This window comes from Mixophyes fleayi, chromosome 4, assembly GCF_038048845.1.
Source record: "Mixophyes fleayi isolate aMixFle1 chromosome 4, aMixFle1.hap1, whole genome shotgun sequence".
Lineage (NCBI taxonomy): Eukaryota > Metazoa > Chordata > Amphibia > Anura > Limnodynastidae > Mixophyes > Mixophyes fleayi.
The window spans coordinates 219635683-219659046 of NC_134405.1; the positions used below are offsets into that span (position 1 = coordinate 219635683).

Sequence of the window (23364 nt, forward strand, 5' to 3'; positions counted from 1 at the left end):
ATAGTATATAGCGAGACATACGTCTAATAAAAGAGATAATTGGGAGCAGAAAAGGAACACTAATGCTAGTAAACTGAAAAACTACCTTTCCGAGAGATTAATTAGATTAAATGGTCATTTGTGTATTTGACCCTCAGTGCTTTTGCAGTCTGTTACTGTAACCTTATATTAAGATCACTGTGACACTGTACAAAGTGAGCATTGTGTATACTTGTACTCCTGCTATCCCTGAAAAAAAAACATTAATGCATTAAAACCCTGAACCAAATTTACAAGTCGTTGCTATGGAAACAAAATGCCAAGTTAATGATATTCAATATATTGTTACTATATAAAACTGGAAATACAAGCTGTAGCCAGTGAAGTCAAATCTTCTAATTTGTATCCCTCCCCAATACAAAGATAAGACGTAAATAACAATTTGAGCAGTAAAGGCTGTTGCTTTGGACCTTCTGGGTATAAATAAAGGAGAACAGCTAGATATATTTCTTACACCATAAACATTTTTACCAATGTAGTAGCGTTTGGTTTTGTTTGAATCTAATGAGTAAACAGCCTAAAGAGAATGAACAGTCATGTAAATATGTACAGAGTATGTGATTTAACATACACTAACGTACCTTGTCTCAAGTTCAAGAACTACCTTATTTCTCAATTGATGTTTTCTTAAAAAAAATTTGTAGTTTTGGAAAGCTTACTTGTATGAGTGCATTATTCTGCTTAATAGCAAACCACAACAGCAAGCAGAGAAAAGCTGATATTTCAAAGAGAGAGAGAGTTGTGTAGACTGAAGTACAAAACCACACTAGGGGGTCTATTTAAGCTTTCCAAAAATAGCCCATTAACTAACATCACTTATCACCACATTTCACAACTAAAAGCGATGGCTTACATAACTGTTTATCAATTAGCTTCTGCCAGAACACTGGCCCCGATAAGCAGCCGTCCTGGCAAGACTGCCTAACAGTGTTATAACTTTTTCCCTAGTTTATCGCAACAGCTTAAGACTATACTTCCGGGTTCTGTCCCGACTTATTCACTGCGTATGTGCAGCTATTAGTCAGTTCATGCACACATAAAAATTACTGAGAGGAAATAGGGAAGAATGGAGGTGCAACCCTATGAAGAAACACATTTATGTTTCTTTTTAACATAAATCAATCACTGTCACGGTTTATAAGAACCAGTTTGGTAATTACCTTTTCTCCTCGGTTTATTCTTTCAGAGTGCCTTTACTGATTGATAATTCTGCGGCTGTTTCCAGTGTTATGTGACTACCATAGCAACCACAGTCACATGACACATGAGTTAGTGAGCAGAGAGGCTTTGAAATATCCTTCAGAGCTTTATGTAATGTACAACCCTCCCCATTTATCCCCCCCCCCTTCCCCAGCCTTCATATGACATGCCAGTCTGTTAGCCTGTGTCTATAGTAGAGTGACTGTGTCTGGCAGCCAGACAATGAGTTTTGTGTCTACTCTATGCACTGTGACATTGTCCCCCTTCCTTTTCCAACCTCTGCTATCACAGGACATGCTGTGAGCCTCTGGTATCCATAATAATTTGCCATCCAGAGAGGTAATGAAAAGGAGATAATACACTGCAGGGGGAAAACTAAGAATGATGTCTATCAGTTGCATGCTTAAAAGGTACTTATGTTGCTTAAAGAAAAACACCTTCTATGTGTTATTGCTGCTGCCACTATTTGACATGAATATATATATGAAATGCTATCTATTACTCAGCTGAACACTATACATAAATAAAAACTGGGAGTGTTTATACTTAAACATGTTCACCATACTCTTTTTCACATCTCTACAGAATATTGCCATCTTAAGTGGAAGGTGCTTCTTTAAGAGAGGAGGCAGAATGTGACTGGCATCCCTGTAGACTAAACCTGGGTGCACACTACAGAAAATTAGTGCAGATGTGATTTCTGTAACAATTTTACCAAAAACAAATTCCCGATGAGCATGCAGATTCATTTGTACACACCTACACAATTTACCTTCAGATCTGTGATCTTCATCTGCCAACCATCTGCTCAAAAGTTTATGTCTCTGCACACTCTATAGAGATCTGCCTACGTTGCTGGTCATGAGTGTGTACACACTTCCACACTTGCCCGACATTGTTCCATTGTTGATACAGAGTTTTAGTCCATTTATAAAATCAAACGATACGATGTGCTTTGGTAAGATAAAACAGGATTGTGGAAGTGTACACACTAATGCGATCTCAGGCCGAACAGTTGTTTATCGTGTGATAGGCACAATAGTTGGTTGAAAAACCTGTAGGGCCTGAAACTAGAGAGAGTAAAGCAAAATAAAGTAACTTTGCACCTTGGCAAAACCATGTTGCATTGGAGGCGGAGGTAAATTTAAAATGACGGAACAGATTTATAGTTGGGGTAGGACATGTCCTAGATAAACTTTAAATTTCTGTGTAAAAATAAGGCTATCAAGTATTTGTGAGCTACATGAAAAAGCAGCTAGTAATTAACTTATATGCAAATAAACTAATATGCACACCTTACATTGTAACATGGTTTGTCCATGATCGAATGTACTCCTTTTTGCCTCCTTAATGACTCAGGCCCATAGTGTGTACCCAGCTTGAATTGGTGAATTCATTCAGAAGGGGCAGGAAGAGTGATGTGAGAGTATGTCAACGTCTTCAGAATCAGCATTTTGACCTGTATGAGATCTATTCAGAAGACTGTCCTAAAGATTTGGGCAGAGCTTCAGGTATCCTTTTTAACAGAGCTACAATAGGATGTCAGCATAACCCTGAACAACTTATTTCACCTCCATGGTTCATATCTGAAAAATGTTTATTTATCCTTTAAATCTGAGCTATGTTGCCGATTTAGGACACTACTGCTTTCGATTCATAGCGGCCTGTTATTTTAATATGATAAGAAATAAAGGAGTATGTCATTTCTTATAAAAATGTAATGCAATGTAAATGCATTTTCAATATTCATCAGCGGGTCACGATGTTGTGTAAACCATGACTTGTATTCAGCACAATGCATGTTATTCTAAGATTGCACAAAAATAGGGCTTGTATTTGGTATTCAGTAACAATAGGGATCAAGCTTGATCACCAATGTATAATATATTATATGCATTACATGGAAACAACACAACAAAAATATTATTTTAATGCCCTTGGTTGTTGCCTTGTGAATCCCTCCACGATCACAGTAATTCAGTGACTGATAGCTTGAGAGATGGTAGCGGCAGAAGTGGGAGAGGAAATAGTCTCGCTTTCATGCCTCCACACTGAGTTGGTCATTGCACTGAGCAGTCAATTATTGATGTGATGGGGTTTACACTCGGGCTGCAGAAAAGGGCCCTTACACAAATCTGGGCCCTCCTATCAAGAACATCTGGCTTAATGTGACCGTCTCAAGAAACGCAATTACAAGCAAAGACCACATTAAAATAGGCATGCAACTTTTTTTTTTCTTTTTCTTTTTTAAGAAGAGCATTTTTTGTACTGTATTTCTTCTGAATAGAATACAAGACTTTGAAATTAAATTGTGCAGCCACAGTCATGAGGTTCATAAGTGCAAAATAAATTGAACCACAGCACATGATTTTAATGAAAGCACATTTTTTATGTAATCGAAAACTAACATTTTGGTAAAACTCTAATGGAAACAGCAGATTAGTTAATTTCAATCAAACTTAAAAAATACCTAGAAAAATACCATGTACAGAATAGAAATGCATTTACGTTTTTTCCTTTTCTATTCAATCAGCAAACCTAAAATTACGATGCAGTGGTGGAGTATATATGGTGGTATACCATACTGCCACTTCTCCTACAGAATTCATTGTAGACCCCAAATGAGCCATAGGACTTTGTCTAGGGTCAGTCAGATTGCACCATTTAAGGACTGAAATGCATGTGCACTGGGAAAACTAAAACTAATGAAAACTACTTGAAACTAACAAAAACTTCAGGAGTGCTTGTTTATGTGTTTTTAACATGGTTTCCATGTGCTACATTATTAGCAATACAGTCCATTGGATTGGTAACCCTACTCGTCTCATTTAAAATGGCATAGGATGATTCTGCATAGACAACACAGACATGGCTTGTACCCAGGGCACACTGGAGAGAAGGTTTGGATACTGCTTTAAATTGACAAGTTGCTCTTGTCAAGGCCAGAGGAAGATCGAAGATGTCGCAGCTCCACGTAGCTACTTATTACCTAAGCAGGAAGGAGGGGGTTGGGGCAACATCTACTGCTCCCTTCTGTCTGTCATAGGTCAGCGCTTTTCTCCCAGGCCCTCACTACCATTGAGGAACAGCAGCTGTGACATACTCATCCATGTCTGCAGAAGCCACTCCATTTGGTAGCGCCACAACAACATTAAAAGTCACTGGATGAGTGATGTTATGTGATGCATTTAGATTTTTAGACCCCACCCCCCCTAACTATTGACAAATATGATACTTTGACATTTTAGAGCTACCCACAAACTGAATTTTTCATAATTCTACAGACTTCAGGGCAAAAGCAAGAGCTTGCCTATACCATACACATACCGTAAGGTTTATTTCCAAATCAAAAAAATTGCAGACCTACCCTTTGTTGATATACCTGTAAACATCTTTTGTGGAAACAGAAATACGGCACTTCAAAGTCAAATCTACCCTAAATATCAGACCGATTTGTTGCCAGTGTTAATACACAATGGGCCTGAGTCACTAAGGAGAGCAAAACAAAAAAAGGGGTAACTTTGCACCTTGGCAAAATCATGTTACATTGGAGGGGGAGGTAAATATAAAATGTGGGGACAGATTTATAGTTTGGGTACAGCATGTTCTATATCAACTTAAAATTTCAGTGTAATAATAAAGTTATCAAGTATTTATTTACAATATGACAATAAGAGCCAGGATCTTCTTTATGTGCACCCCTTGCACTGCAACATGGCTTGTCCAGGATCAAATTTACTCCTTTGTCTTGCTCTCCTTAATGACTCAGGCCCAGCGTATCACATCACAGATTAGAAAGAAATTAGAATCAGGGGAAAGGTCTTAAAGTTGCAAAGCTACAATGGGATTTATAAATAAGTGTAAATAATATTTTATGCTTAACACAAGAAACATAATTCAAGTCAAAATGTTATTTTACATAGCTCAATTGATTTGTTTTGTTTTTTAAAAAGCAATGACCATCAAAGTCAACCTTTTATAAACAATGTTCTTTAAAATAGGTTTTGCAGATTAATTTTGTAAAAAAATTTTAGTATAACAAATCCAAAACTAAAACGGGGTCATTTGGCTTATTTAAAAAATTATGCAAACTGATAGGTTTGTTTCTCCAGCAAATATAAATTAAAATGCAGGGGATTAGATCCAGTAGCCTCACCATTTAAAGCATTTGTAGCACAAGCAGTTACATCAAGACTTTTCTAGAGCATGTAATGACAATGCAGACTTCAATAGCGTACTGATCCCACATTGTCTCTATGGTGCACTGGATAGGAAGTACAAGAAAGTGGGCATACCTGCAAGATAGCTTCTGATCGAAGGATAGAGTGCCAGGACTGTCTAGTGCCTATCAGTGCTCTGATGATTGGCCAAACCTAGCCACCAATCAGCTTTGGATACAGAATATTAGATGTCTAGCACTTCAATTGCCAGCATTCACCACCAATCCAACAATGAGAGCTCTGAATACAAAACAGACTGCTTGAATTCCAGAATGGTCTAAAGTGCCAGCTGTTCAAAGTACCAGAAGCAGTCTAGTGGATATACAGCATTTTTATTGATGTATGTGTAGCAGAGTGCTTCTTGCAGAGGTTTACACTTTGAATGTGGCCTCGGAGCAAAATGCAAACTCAACATGAAATAGGTGATCAGAACACTTGGAATACAATCAGGAAAAATACACTTAAGGTACAAACCTTGGAATTATAAAGGAATATAATTTATTTTGGCTAACTAAGTACATAGAAATTGCAAGCCTTCAATAATATTTGGGTCTTTTGCCATGCATACAAATCTTCAAAACCAGATACAATTCTCAGTAATCATGGACAGCTGGCAAATCTGGCATACAGAATAGAAGTGGATACTTAAGCATGCATACACAGCAATATGAATAGTCATTTCTGTTATTTGTCAGTTAAAAAAAATCAATGTAAACAACAAACAGAGGGCTGATTTTTTAAAACCTTGTAATGTAGCAAGTGATTGTTTTCACCTATGACCAGGGGCATTGTTAGGCAATCCCATTTCTCTAAAATATCAAATGTTAATAAATGCATATATTTACACATATTACTTTTGTAAATTTTCCATTGTATGCACCCAACACACAAATAGCGCCACCCTCTGGCAAAATGCACAAATTACTCCTGTTCACAAGAAAATAAACCTTGACTAGAGAGGATGGGACTCTTTATAAAAACTTGCCAGAGTACAAAATCTCACTGCATTAATTAATAGCATTAATAGAGTCAAAAAGAATGAGCACAGCCCAATGCTAGAAATGTTGCAAGACTGCTTTTATACCTGTCTATATGTAGTGGTATTTGGTTTTGTGCAGCAAGACGGCATATATCCCCAAAATTAGATTTTGTTGTAAGGCGCAATGTTTAAGGGCTACAAACAAGCCAGAAGTTAGAGTGTTTTCACCATGCAAATTGCCCTAGTTTGAACATCAAATCATACCTTTGTTTTCAATAAGTTATGGTTTGCACACCATAGGCATACAGATTTTTAAAAGTAAAAGTAATAAAGACAAAAGGAAAATCAACATATACTGATAGATGAAGTACCTACTATATACTAAAGGGATAAAGTGTAAGGGCTCAAAAGTTCAGTATTAAAAGAGAGTGCTATTAAGTATGTTCAAAAAAATCATTTAAAAAAAAAAAAAATCAAAAAGGTATTGTTGGCTATTCCTCCTACCATTTCAAAGACAATTTGAATAATTCTTTGGTTCAAATAACCAATAGCTTCCCCAATATGACCAAATGTTATATGTTGTGCTGATATAGAACAAAATGTGGAATATAGCATATAGGCAAGTAGATCCTATAATGATAACCTATGCATTTTGCACTTCCTTTCCTGCACTAAAAGCATTTTTAGAAACAGCCTGGACTCAATCAAATGAAGTGAAAAATGAACAGATGAAAAATGCAACACACTGCTTGGTGAAAAAGGACATCCCAATGGGGGCAGCAGAAGTTTCAATGTGATTTATTTTACATGCATTTTTAAGTGTTAATGATCCTATGCACTGTAAAACTATATATGGATTCTATAAATGTATTAGTCTGAATTCTGATGTTCGAGACTAGAATAAAAAAATTGGTAATTGGTTAATACTGGGGCACATAAAGTTTAGAAAATACAAAAATATTCAGTGTTAACAAACAAAATAAATGAGCGAATCACCAATTTTCATAACCTCAGGCACCTATATGAATAAATTCAGTTATAATCATCCATTTTACCATAGTATGCCTACCCATTCCACCTAATCAAAGTTATGTGCCCAAGGATTTACAACTGAAATTACGGTAGAGAGATTCATACACCATTGGTCATACTTCATTCCTTATATAGACCATATTACCAAGAAGCAAATTTAGGCAGTCGCTAATCATAACAATTAGAAATAAGGTCTGGTTACATAAATCTTTGAGCTTGGCACAACTGTTGGTGTGCAAAAGAAACAGGACTATGTTGGTATATTAATTGAAAATTAGGTAATTTCTTTAGAATATTAAACTTAACTTATTATGCACTATCACTTGTTTGTCATAGTTAAAAGCCTTCTTCTCAGACAGGAAAAAGCTCCTGAAAAAAAATTATTTTTTCTGAGCGATTAAAAGATTTTAATGTATTTAAAGTCATAAAAGGAAATACGTGCAAGTGCAACAATATAGCGATCAGAAATCACCACATGTAAAGAATATGCAAATTCTTACTCTATTTCAAAAACATATTTTGGTAGCACAAAAGCACTGGGCAAAACTGTTAGACATTATATATATAATATATATAATATATATATATATATATATATATATATATATATATATATATATATATTTTTTAATTTTTTTAAACTAAAACAAAAGCACCAAATTTACACCACCCACGAGAGACAAAAATCGCATGTGTGTCGATTACATTAAGTGAGACTCCATTCATTTGAATGACTAGGTGAATGTTAAGCATAAAAAAAATAAATCAGGAGAGTGTGTTAGAAGAGTGCAATAACACCAATATGCAAAGAGTGCATGAAACAAGATGTGCAGCAGACCTTAAAACACACAATTAGAATAACAATTGTATGCAGTTGGAGTGCTAGCAATGTCATCCTACATGATTACAAGTTAGCTATATACCACGGTTTCCTTTTGTTCATTTTATTCATTGGGTAAACATATTGCTATTACCCAGAAGTCAAGAATGGAATTGTTGATGTTGGAAAGTAAGATGCCAAATCTCAGAGACACCAATCTTCAAAAACAATAGTCAAACACAAAACTGATGTAGCAGAGCAAAAAGTGTATAGAGCGGACCTGGCCAACATGTGGGTCTGCAGGTGTTATGAAACTACAAGTCCCGTCATGCCAGTTATTGGCTGGTTATCTACTGGTAAAGCATGCTGAGGCTTGTAGTTACACAACACTTGAGAGCCATAGGTTGGCCAGGCCTGGTATTGAATATATTAAGAATGCTCTGAAAGCCTACACGGAGAAACTAGTTGGGAAGCAAAAGTGATTCATGTTCTATTAATAAAGGTAGCATGTATGACTTAATATCACTTGTTAAATTGAACCAATCTACCACTGAAGTATAGTATTTTTTTCATCACTGCATGTTCTACACTGTGCTTTTGCTTGCCTTCAAATAAATCCCTGTGTTTTTCAGTTAATTGTCTTTGAGGACTGGTGATAAAATCTTTAGTACCTCTATGAAAAATAACGGTGTAGTGGCTATATTCCTTCCAGTGATCTAGGCTTTTTTAGGGTGCACGGTTTGCAATTTACATTTGGACATTTTCTGAAAGGTTACACAGGCAATTGAGCAAATTCTGAATCAGTGCCTGAGTAAACATAGTTAAAAAAAAAAAAGTTTAGAGCATAATTCACCATATACTAAAACATTTATTCTTTTCCCTTTTGCAGCATAGGCAATTCAACAGGCAACCCAAGGAATTTCCCAGGGCTTGTAACTGTTAGAAGCCCAATGACCAGAGGGCTGGAATGAATTGTGGTTGTTTAATGGGATCCAATTAGTTTCACTAAAATGACAGATTCTCTGTTACAGCACCATGTGTGTTTGTCAGAATAACAAGACAAGACCGACTTTAGTGTGAATGAGACCAGTAGTAGGCAACGAAATGTTGGTAACTCAAAAAACTGTACTTGACACTGGTCCAACAGCAAGGCAGAAAACAACAAGTTCCTATGCATACAAGTATCGGGGTTGGTTTTTGCAGTACTCCATCTATTTCAAATATGAAGCAGCAGTGACAGAATAGCATATGTGCCCTGCTAAAAAGGTTTGTAGTTCTATATATTTATTATGTGCAATACAAACAGTGACTCAATCACAATACGATCACATAGCATGAAGAAAATTGTGGAGACATTTCATAATTAGTAGTCAAATTATCCCCTTTGATAGAGAATGCAATTCAACGATCCACAACAATAAGCAAGTAGATAATTATATTTCCAACTAAATGGCAGGCCTAGCAGATAGTATTTCAGAACAGCAATAATGTTATAACATAAAACATTGCAATTAACAAACACTTTCATGTCTCAAAAGCCAAATTATCTTTCCAAATAAACTATAGCTTACAGATAAATATTTTTCCAACCCTAGCCTAAATTTACCATAACATAAGTCTAGACATTGCTTACTTTATTGTACAACAGCTTCCACTTATTTGTAATAAACTCTTACACAATTATTCATCTCAGACCAGTCTTTTATACATAGTCATCCATATATAGGATGGGATCTCTTATTCAGGAAAAAAAAAAAAAAAAATAGGAAATTTCAGCTACTCTGTGAGAATATCAAACTGCTTTCTCCTATAGTCACCAGGAGGAGTATCGCCTAACAATTTAATGAGGAGCAATATGGTATGGCAGTAAGAAGAAAGTCTAGGGCTATTTCTTTTTACGTATTTTAAGCATGGTGCTTCAAAAGGACAGGAAATCCCTGTATTATGAAAAGTCCATGTCCCAAAAAATAGATCCCATACTTGTATGCCAAATCCCTTGACTTTGTCCCATAATCATATTGATCAAAGCCTAGGTACTTCTGTATGTGTGATTGCCTGGCTGTGGGATTATCAGCACTAGTTTACTTGACATTAGGTCCTCTAGACCAATATGGGCGGTTTTAATGTGTGTCTTAAATAAAGTACAGAAATGAAAGAGGAAAATGCAATGTATAGAACCACTGGAATACAAATGGGTTCTACACGTCATGGAGTTGCTCCAAGACGAACATTTCCTATGAGGTCAGTAGAGAGAAGTAGTAAGCTGCAAAATCAACTTGCTGTTTAAGTGGTATTGTAAAGAATTGCTATTAGAACGTAAACTGCAACTAACTCGGAATTAAAAATAATTTTAAAAAATTCTATGAAACTTCAGGGTAAGTGCATTATTATATTTGTCTGGCCCACTTAAGTCCTTATTTATGCTATTATCACTGCATCATGTAATGGCAAAGCTTAGAATGAAGCTGGAATTTGCTCTGGAGAAAAGTTTTCAGTTGAAAAAAAACATAACGACTAGTAAAAAACAAATGTAATTAGTAAAATAAGATATCAATAGTAGCAATAGCTTATTTGAGAGAAGTATTGGTGTACCTGGGGCAGTGCAGAATTCAGCTGGCGTTGGAGGGCGTCTCTATCGTACATAACATCTTGAAGTCGCTGCTGGGCCAGTCCAAGACTCTCCTGGGTTTCACGCAACGTGTCTAGCAGACGATCACGCTCATCCAGCATATTCACCATCAGTTGCTCAAAGTGAGAATCCGAGTCAGAGCCACTGCTTTGGGACCCCCTCTGGCTCATAGGGGTGTCCTCATTTATCGTTGGCATTACTTCACACATCATTTCTAGGAGAGCAGAGAGAAGCTTCAGAAACTTACACAGCATTTGTTTTCAAAATAGTGAAATTTTGCAAAATATCATAATTTGAAAATATATTTAATTACATGGAAGGTGAAATAGGATGTGATTACTTAATGCAGAAATATGCAGCCTGTATCTCCAGCTAATGTGACGTTAAAAATCCGAATGGACCTTAAATAATCATTTCATGAGATATTTAACTGTATAAAATAGGGATGTGCACCGGCGACTTTTGAGGTCTCGTGTTTTGTGTTTTGGATCCGGATTTTCGCGAATGTTTTGGGTTCGGATTTGTTTCGCAAAACACCTGCCGAAAGGTTTTGGTTCGGATTTAAGGTTTTGAATTTGGATTTTTTTTGAAAAAAAACTAAAAATTGTAAAAATCAAGTTTTTGGGCTTATTTTCACTCCTACGCTATTATTAACCTCAATAACATTCAATAACAATCATTTCCACAAATTTAAAGGCTATTCTGAACACCTAACACCTCACAATATTTTATTTTTTTTAGTACAAAACGTTGCAACGAGGTATCTTTCTGGACTGCGTAGAGAAGTGTTCCCCACAATATAATTAAAAACCCATCAACTGGTCTGCATTACACCCAAAAATAGTATCTGGACTGCGTAGAGGACTGGCCACTGGCCACCACAATATAATATATAGAAAACCTTCAACAGGTCTGCATTACACCCAAAAATAGTATCTGGACTGCGTAGAGGACTGGCCACTGGCCACCACAATATAATATATAGAAAACCTTCAACAGGTCTGCATTACACCCAAAAATAGTATCTGGACTGCGTAGAGGACTGGCCACTGGCCACCACAATATAATATAGAGAAAACCTTCAACAGGTCTGCATTACACCCAAAAATAGTATCTGGACTGCGTAGAGGACTGGCCACTGGCCACCACAATATAATATATAGAAAACCTTCAACAGGTCTGCATTACACCCAAAAATAGTATCTGGACTGCGTAGAGGACTGGCCACTGGCCACCACAATATAATATATAGAAAACCTTCAACAGGTCTGCATTACACCCAAAAATAGTATCTGGACTGCGTAGAGTAGTGGGCACTGGGCACCACAATAAAAAATATAGATAAAACCTTCAACAGGTCTGAATTACACCCAAAAAAAATATCTGGACTGCATAGAGTAGTGGGCACTGGGCACCACAATAAAAAATATATAGAAAACCTTTAACAGGTCTGCATTACACCCAAAAATAGTATCTGGACTGCGTAGAGGACTGGCCACTGGCCACCACAATATAATATATAGAAAACCTTCAACAGGTCTGCATTACACCCAAAAATAGTATCTGGACTGCGTAGAGGACTGGCCACTGGCCACCACAATATAATATAGAGAAAACCTTCAACAGGTCTGCATTACACCCAAAAACAGTATCTGGACTGCGTAGAGGACTGGCCACTGGCCACCACAATATAATATAGAGAAAACCTTCAACAGGTCTGCATTACACCCAAAAATAGTATCTGTACTGCGTAGAGGACTGGCCACTGGCCACCACAATATAATATATAGAAAACCTTCAACAGGTCTGCATTACACCCAAAAATAGTATCTGGACTGCGTAGAGTAGTGGGCACTGGGCACCACAATAAAAAATATAGATAAAACCTTCAAAAGGTCTGAATTACACCCAAAAAAAGTATCTGGACTGCGTAGAGGTAGTGGGCACTGGGCACCACAATAAAAAATATATAGAAAACCTTCAACAGGTCTGAATTACACCCAAAAATAGTATCTGGACTGCGTAGAGGACTGGCCACTGGCCACCACAATATAATATAGAGAAAACCTTCAACAGGTCTGCATTACACCCAAAAATAGTATCTGTACTGCGTAGAGGACTGGCCACTGGCCACCACAATATAATATATAGAAAACCTTCAACAGGTCTGCATTACACCCAAAAATAGTATCTGTACTGCGTAGAGGACTGGCCACTGGCCACCACAATATAATATATAGAAAACCTTCAACAGGTCTGCATTACACCCAAAAATAGTATCTGGACTGCGTAGAGGACTGGCCACTGGCCACCACAATATAATATAGAGAAAACCTTCAACAGGTCTGCATTACACCCAAAAATAGTATCTGGACTGCGTAGAGGACTGGCCACTGGCCACCACAATATAATATAGAGAAAACCTTCAACAGGTCTGCATTACACCCAAAAATAGTATCTGTACTGCGTAGAGGACTGGCCACTGGCCACCACAATATAATATATAGAAAACCTTCAACAGGTCTGCATTACACCCAAAAATAGTATCTGGACTGCGTAGAGTAGTGGGCACTGGGCACCACAATAAAAAATATATAGAAAACCTTCAACAGGTCTGCATTACACCCAAAAAAAGTATCTGGACTGCGTAGAGTAGTGGGCACTGGGCACCACAATATAATATAGAGAAAACCTTCAACAGGTCTGCATTACACCCAAAAATAGTATCTGGACTGCGTAGAGTAGTGGGCACTGGCCACCACAATAAAATATATATAGAAAACCTTCAACAGGTCTGCATTACACTGCACATACGGCTGCTCCTCCATCCTCTCCATCATATACATGTTGGAGTTTCAGCGTGTCAAAACCTCTTGTTTTTGATAATGACAGTGCATTTTGAATATTTTTCAATTTGCCCCACAACACTGAATGTACTTTATCTATGATAGGCATCTATCTTTGTTGACTGCGTAGTGTGGTGGCCCCGGTACACAATTTGGTACCGAGGCCACAATATAATTAAAAAACCCTCCACGGGTCAGAATTCCACCAAAAAAGGGTATGGACTGCGTAGTGTGGAGGGCCCGGAACACAAGTTTTTACAGCGCCAACAATATGATTAAAAAATTGGGCATCAACTGTCACCGTTGTTTAATATCTGATACACCGAAATATGGACTGCACAGTGGAGTGGCCCCGGTAGTAAATTTGGTGCCGGGGCCACAATACCTCCTCCAACTTCCAAGTGTAGTGTTTATAAAGACAGACAGCGTCGAAGTGTTATTTGTTGACTTTCTTAACCCTTAAATTGTCCCTGTTGCAAATATTCGTGCAATGGATAGTTACTTTTTCATTTAAAGACTCAAGCTTTCAAGTGTAGTGTTTATAAAATACAAACAACAATACAGTAGTTCTAGAGCACAACAATACCTCTTATTTTAAATTATGACAGGGCCTTTTACTTTTGGTATAATTTATTGAATTTGTTGCAATTTGGTTTTACTTTTTGAACATGGCAAATGACTGTTGATTGGTCATATAATGCAAAAAAAAAAGTTCCAAGATGGAATTGTCCTTGGGCTCTTCCACCCACCCTTATGTTGTTGAAATAGGACATGCACACTTTAACAAACCAATCATTTCAGCGACAGGGCCTACCAAACAACATTGGCTGAAATGATTGGTTTGTTTGGGCCCCCACACCAAAAAAGCTATTCATCTCTCCCTGTACAGACTAAACAGGCTCTACTGAGGCAAGATGTCGTCCTCATCCTCAACCTCTGATTCCTCTCCCCCTACAGTGTGTACTTCCTCCTCATCACACATTATCAATTCGTCCCCGCTGGACTCCACAACCACAGGTCCCTCTGTACTATCTGGAGGGCAGTGCTGTACTTCATTGAGGAATTGATTATTCATTTTTATAAACATCATTTTTTCAACGTTATGAGGAAGCAACCTCCTTCGCCGCTCACTGACCAGGTTCCCCGCTGCACTAAAAACTCTTTCCGAGTACACACTGGAGGGGGGACAACTCAGGTAAAATAGAGCCAGTTTGTACAGGGGCTTCCAAACTACCTTTTTTTCCTGCCAGTAACAATATGGACTGTCTGACATGTCTACTTGGATGGTGTCAGCAAACTAATCCTCCACCATTTTTTCAATTGTGACAGCATCCAATGCAGCGAGAGTAGACATGTCTGCAATGGTTGGCAGGTCCTTCAGTCCGGACCAGATGTTATCAGCATCCCCGCCAGCGCCTCTTTTGGGAAAACTGAGCTTTTTCCTCGCAGCCATAGATGTGGAAGAAAATGAGGGTGGAGCTGTTGGCATGTCACAGTCCTCTTCAGAGGACAATCTCCTGACCAGCAGGTCTTTGCACCGCTGTAGACTTGTGTCCGCCGGAAACAGAGACACAACATACGCTTTAAACCGAGGATCGAGCACGGTGGCCAGAATGTATTCCTCTGACTTTAAAAGAGTGACCACCCTCGGATCCTGGCAAAGCGTACAAAGGGCTACATCCACAAGAGCTACATGCTTGGTGTAATCGCAATGGCTTACCAGCTCCTCCCTCACTTTCTCCAGCTGCTTCTGCAACAGCCTGATCAGGGGAATGACCTGACTCAAGCTGGCAGTGTCGGAACTGACTTCTCGTGTGGCAAGTTCAAATGGCTGCAGAACCTTGCACAACACGGAAATCAGTCTCCACTGCGCTTGACTGAGGCGCATCCCCACTCCTTTGCCTATGTCATACGTGGCTGTGTAGGCCTGAATGGCCTTTTGCTGCTCCTCCATCCTCTGCAGCATATAGAGGGTGGAGTTCCAGCGCGTCACAAGCTCTTGTTTGAGGTGATGGCAGGGCAGGTTCATGGTTTTTTGATGTGCCTCTAGTCTGCGGTAGGCACTGGCTGAATGCCGAAAGTGTCCAGCAATTTTGCGCGCCACCGCAAGCATCTCCTGCACACCCCTGTCACTCTTGAGGTAATGCTGCACCACCAAATTAATGGTGTGGGCAAAACATGGGACGTGCTGGAAATTGCCCATATTTAATGCCCGCACAATGTTACTGGCATTGTCTGACACCACAAATCCCCATGAGAGTCTATGTGGGGTAAGCCACTGGGAGATAATTTCCCTCAGTTTCTCTAATATGTTGTCAGCGTTGTGCCTCTTATTAAAGCCTGTAATACACAATGTTGCCTGCCTTTGCACGAGCAGCCATTTTGAAGATGCTGCTACTGATGCAGCTGTTGCTGCGGAAGGGGGTGCATCTACCCAGTGGGCTGTCACAGTCATATAGTCCTTCGTTTGCCCAGAACCACTTGTCCACATGTCCGTGGTTAAGTGGACAGTGGGTACAACCGCATTTTTCAGAGCACTGAGGACACTTGATCGTACTTCTCTGTACATCTTTGGTATCGCCTGCCTAGTGAAGTGGAATCTCGAGGGGATTTGGTACCGGGGACACAATACCTCCATCAACCCTCTAAATTCCACTCCACTGATGGCGGACACTGGGCGTACGTCTAACACCAACATTGCAGTTACAGCCGCAGTTATACGCTTTGCAATAGGGTTACTACTATCGTATTTTGTGGTCATGGCAAACGACTGTTGGACGGTCAATTGTTTTGTGAAAGACTTAGCGGTCTTACGACTTCCCCTCTGGGAAGATGACCGACTAACAGCAGCAACAGCAGCAGTGGCAGTAGTAGGCGTACCGCTGCAGGATTCCTCGGATGAATCCTGTATTGAGGAGGACTCAGTCTGGCAGCTGACTTGGGCTGCAGGACTGAATCTGATGGAGATCGTGGAGGAAGTTGACGAGGAGGGTGTTGCTGGTGTGTATCCAACTGGACCACGGGATTTAGGTGTCCCTGTACCGATGACGGTCCTAGCCCCAGTTCCTGAACTAACCACTGAACTATGAAGGTTATTCAGGTGTCGTATAAGGGAGGATGTCCCTAGGTGGGCAAGATCCTTACCTCTGCTTATTTGAGCTTTACATAAGCTACATATGGCCATACATTGGTTGTCTGGATTTGGATAAAAATAACTCCAGACCGAAGAGGTGCATTTTTTGGTCTTCTGACCAGGCATGACGATGGGCTTTTTCATCCCATGGACATCAGCTGTTTCCCCCCCTGGTGCCTCATTTACAATAAACACATCACCATCCTCATCATCAAGTTCCTCCACAGCGCCAGCTACATCAGCAATAGCCTCCTCCCGAGCCACCTCTTCCCGTACAGTGATGGGAAGGTCAGGCTTCGCAACCACCAACACCCTTGGACTCGCCTTGGGGATTTGTGATAATTTCTCTTTAGAAGGCTGAGTTGTTTGCTGTTTTGTTGTTGCTGACAGCATAACTCTCTTCAATTTTTTGTAGGGGGGGGGGGAAGGAGGAGGAGGAGGGCTAAGATCCGTGGGTGAAGCTGAACCACTAGTCATGAACACGGGCCAGGGCCTAAGCCGTTCCTTGCCACTCCGTGTCGTAAATGGCATATTGGCAACTTTACGTTTCTCCTCAGATGATTTTAAGTTTCTCTTTTTGCTTTTTTTTGAGAACTTGGGCTTTTTGGATTTTACATGCCCTGTACTAGGAGATTGGGCATCGGGCTTGGAAGACGACGTTGATGGCATTTTATCGTCTATGTCATGACTAGTGGCAGCAGCTTCAGCATTAGGAGGAAGTGGGTCTTGATCTTTCCCTACTTTATCCTCCAAATTTTTGTTCTCCATTATATGTAGCACAAGATACTGCAGAATGTGTGAACTTGGTAATATTGCAGTACCAATGGACTTATACTGCTGGATTGGTTTTGCAAATTTGGTTATAATTTTTTTTTTTTTTTTTTATAACTTTTTTTTTATATTTTAAAAACTTGGGAATAATGGGGAAATAACTATGCCCTTAGAAGCACAGAGCACAGGACACAGCACCACTGGACTGAACAGGACACAGCACAGGACCCAGCAGCACCACTGAACTCAGCAGGACAGAGCACAGTACACAGCACCACTGGACTGATACTGCAGAATGTGTGAACTTTGTAATATTGCAGTACCAATGGGCTTATACTGCAGGATTGGTTTTGCAAATTTAGTTGTAATTAATAAATTATTTTTTTTATTATTTTTTTTGTATTTTTTTAATAACTTTTTTTTATTTTTTAAAACACTTGGGAATAATGGGGAAATAACTATGCCCTTAGAAGCACAGAGCACAGGACACAGCACCACTGGACTGTCACTGAACAGGACACAGCACAGGACCCAGCAGCACCACTGAACTCAGAAGGACAGAGCACAGGACACAGCACCACTGGACTGAGCACAGCACAGCACAGCACAGCACAGCACAGAACTGAACAGCACGAGATCTACCAGGACAGAGGACCACCTAACCTAACACACCCTCCCTCTACCCTGATCAATGCCCGAGTGAAGATGGCGGTGACTAGCAGGGAATTTATAGGATCCGAGTATCGCGAGATCCGACAATGGGATTATGAGTCAGAGCCTCGGTTTCACATTTGATTTTGGCGCCAATACCCGGATCTGTCTTGGATCCGACTCGGATCGGCAACGTTCGGGTGGGCTCGGATTTCAGAAATCCGAGTGCGCTCATCTCTAGTATAAAAGCAGCAGGGGAGCCTAAGGTATTATACAGTAATAAAGACATAGGACCTGATTCATTAAGGATCTTAACTTAAGAAACTTCTTATTTCAGTCTCCTGCACAAAACCATGTTACCATGTAAGGGGTGCAAATTAGTATTCTCTTTTGCACATAAGTAAAATACTGGCTGTTTTTTCATGTAGCACACAAATACTTGATAGCTTATTTGTACACTGAAATTTAAAGTTGATATTTGTGTGCTACATGAAAAAATAGTCAGTATTTAACCTATGTGCAAAACAGAATACTAATTTGCACCCCTTGCATTGTAACATGGTTTTGTCCAGGAAACTGAAATAAGAAGTTTCTTAAGTTAAGATCCTTAATGAATCAGGCCCATAGATAGGAAATTACAAAAGCATTATATGAAACAGCCCAGTAAAAAAGTGCTCACTAACCAATTCCTATAAATCAGACCAGGAAACAGTTAATGAACATTTCCAATTTTGGACATGTGCTTCTTACAATCCCCTTACAAGATAGTGAGATCCCTTCCCTGGAAACCTGTACTGGGGGAACCACTGAAGAAATGAAAGCTCCATTAAGGAGCTTTAAGCTTTAAGAAGTGGTGTAGATAGAGAATAGCAGAGGACCTAGGACTGAGCCTTGTGGAACTCCAACTGATAAAGGAAGCGGAGCAGAGATGGATCCAGAGAAATTAAAACTGAAAGAGCGATTAGATAGGTAGGATGAGAACCAGGATAGGACAGTGCCTTCAAGACCTAGGGATTGCAGCGTTTGTATGAGGAGAGAGTGGTCAACAGTGTCAAATGCAGCAGAGAGATCCAGGAGAATTAGAAGAGAGTATTGGTTATTATTTTTTGCTGTGATCAAATCATTGACAACTTTGGTCAGCGCCGTCTCTGTGGAGTGTTGAGAGCGAAAGCCTGACTGAAGAGGATCCAATAGGTTGTTTGCTGTAAGAAAGTGTGTGAGGCGTGTGTAGGCAATTCTCTCGAGAAGCTTGGAGGGGCATGGGAGCTGGGGCGGTAATTTATGAGAGAGTTAGGGTCAGAAATCTGTTTTTTAAAAATGGGAGTAATCACTGCATGCTTGAATATAGATGGAAAAATACCAGTAGAAAGAGATAGATTACAGATTTTAGTTAGAGGGGGAATGAGCACAGGAGACAGGGACATACCCATTTGTGAGGGAATGGGATCAAGAGGACAGGAGGTAGAGTAGGAAGATGAGAAGAGAGTAGAAACTTCCTCTTCATTTGTGGGATCAAATGAAGAGAGAGTGTCAGAGGGTGCTACAAAGGAATTGAGCAGATTGCTTGTCAAGGGAGATACCATTTCAAGCCTGATCTTATCTATTTTGTCCTTGAAATAGGAAGCAAGATCCTGTGCACTGATGTTAGTTGGAGGATTTGGGGCGGGAGGATTCAGAAGAGAGTTAAATGTGTTAAAGAGGCGTTTGGGGTTAGAAGCCTGAGCATAGATGAGAGATCGGTAGTATATTTGTTTAGCAGTGTCCAGAGCATTTCTGTAGGAGTGGTAGATATCAGTATATGTGATGAAATCATTAGAGGCACAAGATTTACGCCAGTGACGTTCTGCTTTACGAGAAAGTTTTTGTAGAGTTTGTTTTACTGTAGTGTGCCATGGTTGGCAACGAATTCTACGCGAAGTATGTAGTGTCGCTGGAGCCACTTGATCCAGAGCAGTTGCTAGGGTTTCATGAAAATGGGGTACTGCCCGATCAGGGGAGGAGAATGTAGAAATTGGGGAGAGAAGGTGTTGGAGAGAGGTGGAAAACTGTTGAAAATCAATAGCGTTGATATTCCTGCGGGTACGAGGAGGCTTGGAAAAGTTTAACACCAGGGAGGGTAAAGAACTGGGGGTGAGCGCGTAGCTAATAAGGTGATGATCCGAGAGGGGGAAAGGAGTGTTAAGGAAATTAGAAACTGAGCATAGTCTAGAGAAAACAAGATCAAGACAGTGGCCATCCTGATGAGTAGCAGATTCAATCCACTGGGAGAGGTCAAGTGAGGAGGTTAGAGAGAGTAGTTTGGAAGCAGCATTGGAACGTGGATTAGAAATAGGGATGTTGAAATCACCCATGAGGATGGTGGGGATATCAGTAGATAAGAAGTGAGGAAGCCATGCAGAGAAGTGTTCAAGAAATTGTTGGTGTGGACCAGGGGGGCGATAGATGACAGCAACACGCATAGAGAATGGGTTAAAAATCCTAACAGCATGTACTTCAAAAGATGTGAATGTGAGTGAAGGGATACTTGGTAGAACTGTGAATGTGCACTGTGGGTAGAGAAGTAGTCCAACCCCCCCTCCTTGTCTGCCTCCTGGTCTGGGGGTGTGGGTGAAATGGAGATCACCATGTGAAAGGGCTGCAGGTGAGGCAGTGTCTGAATGCGTAAACCATGTTTCTGTTATTGCTAGAAGGTTGAGGTTGTATGAGGGGAAGAGATCATGTACGGAGGTAAGTTACAAACAGAGCGTGCATTCCAAAGGGCACATCTAAAGGACTTTGGAAGAGAGGGGAGACAGGTGATGTGTTTGAGGTTTGCCAGATTTCTGTAGTGTTCAGATATATGTGTGTGGGAGAAGTGAGGGGGACCTGGATTAGGTGATATATCACCAGCTAATAGAAGCAGGGAGGAAGAAAGGTAGGAAAGATGATTGTAAGATGTGTGTCCTTTTAGTTTCTGGCGGCAGGGTGAGGCTGTTAAAGTTATTGAATTTAAATAGCAAAAGAGTTCATGAGTGTTAACTAGAGGTGAGTGAAGTAATGAAGGGGTAATGTGGACAGAGGTGTGTGTTGCAGGATGGGTGAGGGATGATATAGTCCTAAAGATAATGCCATGAAAAGAGAGAAAGAAAAATATTTTGGCAAGCATTGGGACTAGTAGTCAAATAGCAAAAATGAGGAATTAAAGGAATTGCCTAATTGCAATGTCCAGTGTAATCAGATAAATAGTGTAGAGCTAGGCTGCAGCAAATGTAGTATATTCCTGGATGTCTGGATAGTATAAAGTAATGATGTGGGGAGCCATGTGGGGGAGTGGGTGGAAGTGTTGAATGGAGAGTAAAAAAAACGGGCAGGTAATTGAGTAGCTGAGATTTCGCAGACTCATGAGAGGAGATTGGTTGAAACATATGAAGAACTGGGCATTGCTTTGAAAAGATCACTAAACCAAAGTCTTTTGTCCACATCTTTTGCAAAGAAAGGGGGTTCTTCCCACAAGATGTGTCTCATGTGCAAGTGGTGTCCAGGGCATGAGTATTAAGCCATTTTCATTAAACCCCTTTACAATCCACATAAGACACAATTGCATTAATCATTGTCAAGAGGAGAAAAAGTAATGCTGCATTGTAAGGTGCTGTGGCCTGCGATTAAAGATGTGGTCAATAAGTAGCAAGTCTCAGTGCAAGTTTTATATAGTGCATTCGCCACCGAATTTGTGCAAATTTCTAGCCAAAACATAGTAGCTAACTCCATTATATCTAATATTTTGAGAACATGACATGATACACAACATTAGAAAGATTTTGTTTCTGTGCTACTGACCAGCACACTCTCTGACCAGCTGAACAAGGTAAAAGAGGCACGATAGTAGGACTCTTAGAAGCCATATGAGCAAGTGTCTAATGCCCACAGTCAAGATGTTGAAAATAAAAAACAAATCCTAGGAAATAAGATTGCTGTGGGGTCATCTGGTTTAGAGATGCATGGGACCAGCAAATATGGATAACATCAGACAGACCTAGAAAACACTTGGTGGATCATGGGGACTGGTCCTTAACTGTTCTAACCATGGAATTACCTTAGTAGACAAGAAGGGAATGCAAATGGTCAATACAGGCAGCGTACATGGATAAACGAAGACAAGACGAGGCAGGCAGTGAGCAAGAGAAGTCCAAGAAACAAAACAAAGGGTCGAGATGGACACTGGACAAAATAACCAGGAATCAGGTAGAAGGTCAGACAACAGGTAATCCAACATTAGAGAGACAACTGCAGCAGCAGGCAAACAAGGTGCAGAAACAAAGCCATAACCAGCAGGAAGGATAACCACTCCCTGCCATTTGAGTACTGTAGGCCTTACATATGCTTCCCCCCCCACAGAGATAGGGGAAGTGGGTCACATGTCCGCTAGAGCGGACAGATAATGTGTCCTGGCTTCAAGCCAACAGCCAATCTGAAAGCTAGGCAGCCGGGATGGAAGACTCACAGCAAGCCATGTGAAGCTATGGGTAGCAAGGCTACTTGTGACAAGGACATATATAAACTTTAAAATCTGAAAATGAAGTCCTCCTCTGCTAAACAATTGGAAAGAGGATAGTTAAGACCCTGGCATTAGTAATGCAGAGGAGGCCTTGCAGTTTAGTAATGTGAACAAAATTCTATTGTGGAACAGGATTTGGTGGGAGCAATCACTACTGAGAATTTATTTCATACAAAAACTTAAATGTTATGTTTGAGAACAGTGGCAATTTTAAATCAGAGTTTTGGTTCTAGGTTATCCTTAATGGATGACTAATATTGCATTGGGTACACAAAAACAGAATAAATGTCAGAAAAACCTATAATCTTTTTCACTATAAATCAAACACTTGACTGCTAATTTTACCACATAGTATTGACTGTCATGCCTCCCATGTGAGCTTATTTCCTACCAAAGCCATAAAGAGTCACGAGTCCTATGAGACTGGGTAATCTATTTTTGTACCGTGTAAAGGAGAGACTTATAAAATCTTTACTGTCAACACACGTGCCTTTCGGTTAAAATTCTCAT

At 39.8% G+C, this 23364-nt stretch overlaps 1 protein-coding gene across 5 annotated transcripts in view; it reads right to left on the reverse strand.

The window, feature by feature from the left end:
• Nucleotides 1–23364, reverse strand: part of PPFIA2 (PPFI scaffold protein A2) — a 367242-nt gene that overhangs the window by 324275 nt on the left and 19603 nt on the right. For all 5 annotated transcript variants that reach the window (XM_075209360.1, XM_075209359.1, XM_075209358.1 and 2 more), the window contains exon 2: nt 10883–11133. In XM_075209360.1, coding sequence (XP_075065461.1) covers nt 10883–11131 — 249 coding nt within the window. In that variant the 5' untranslated portion in view covers nt 11132–11133. The remainder of the gene's footprint in view (nt 1–10882; nt 11134–23364) is intronic.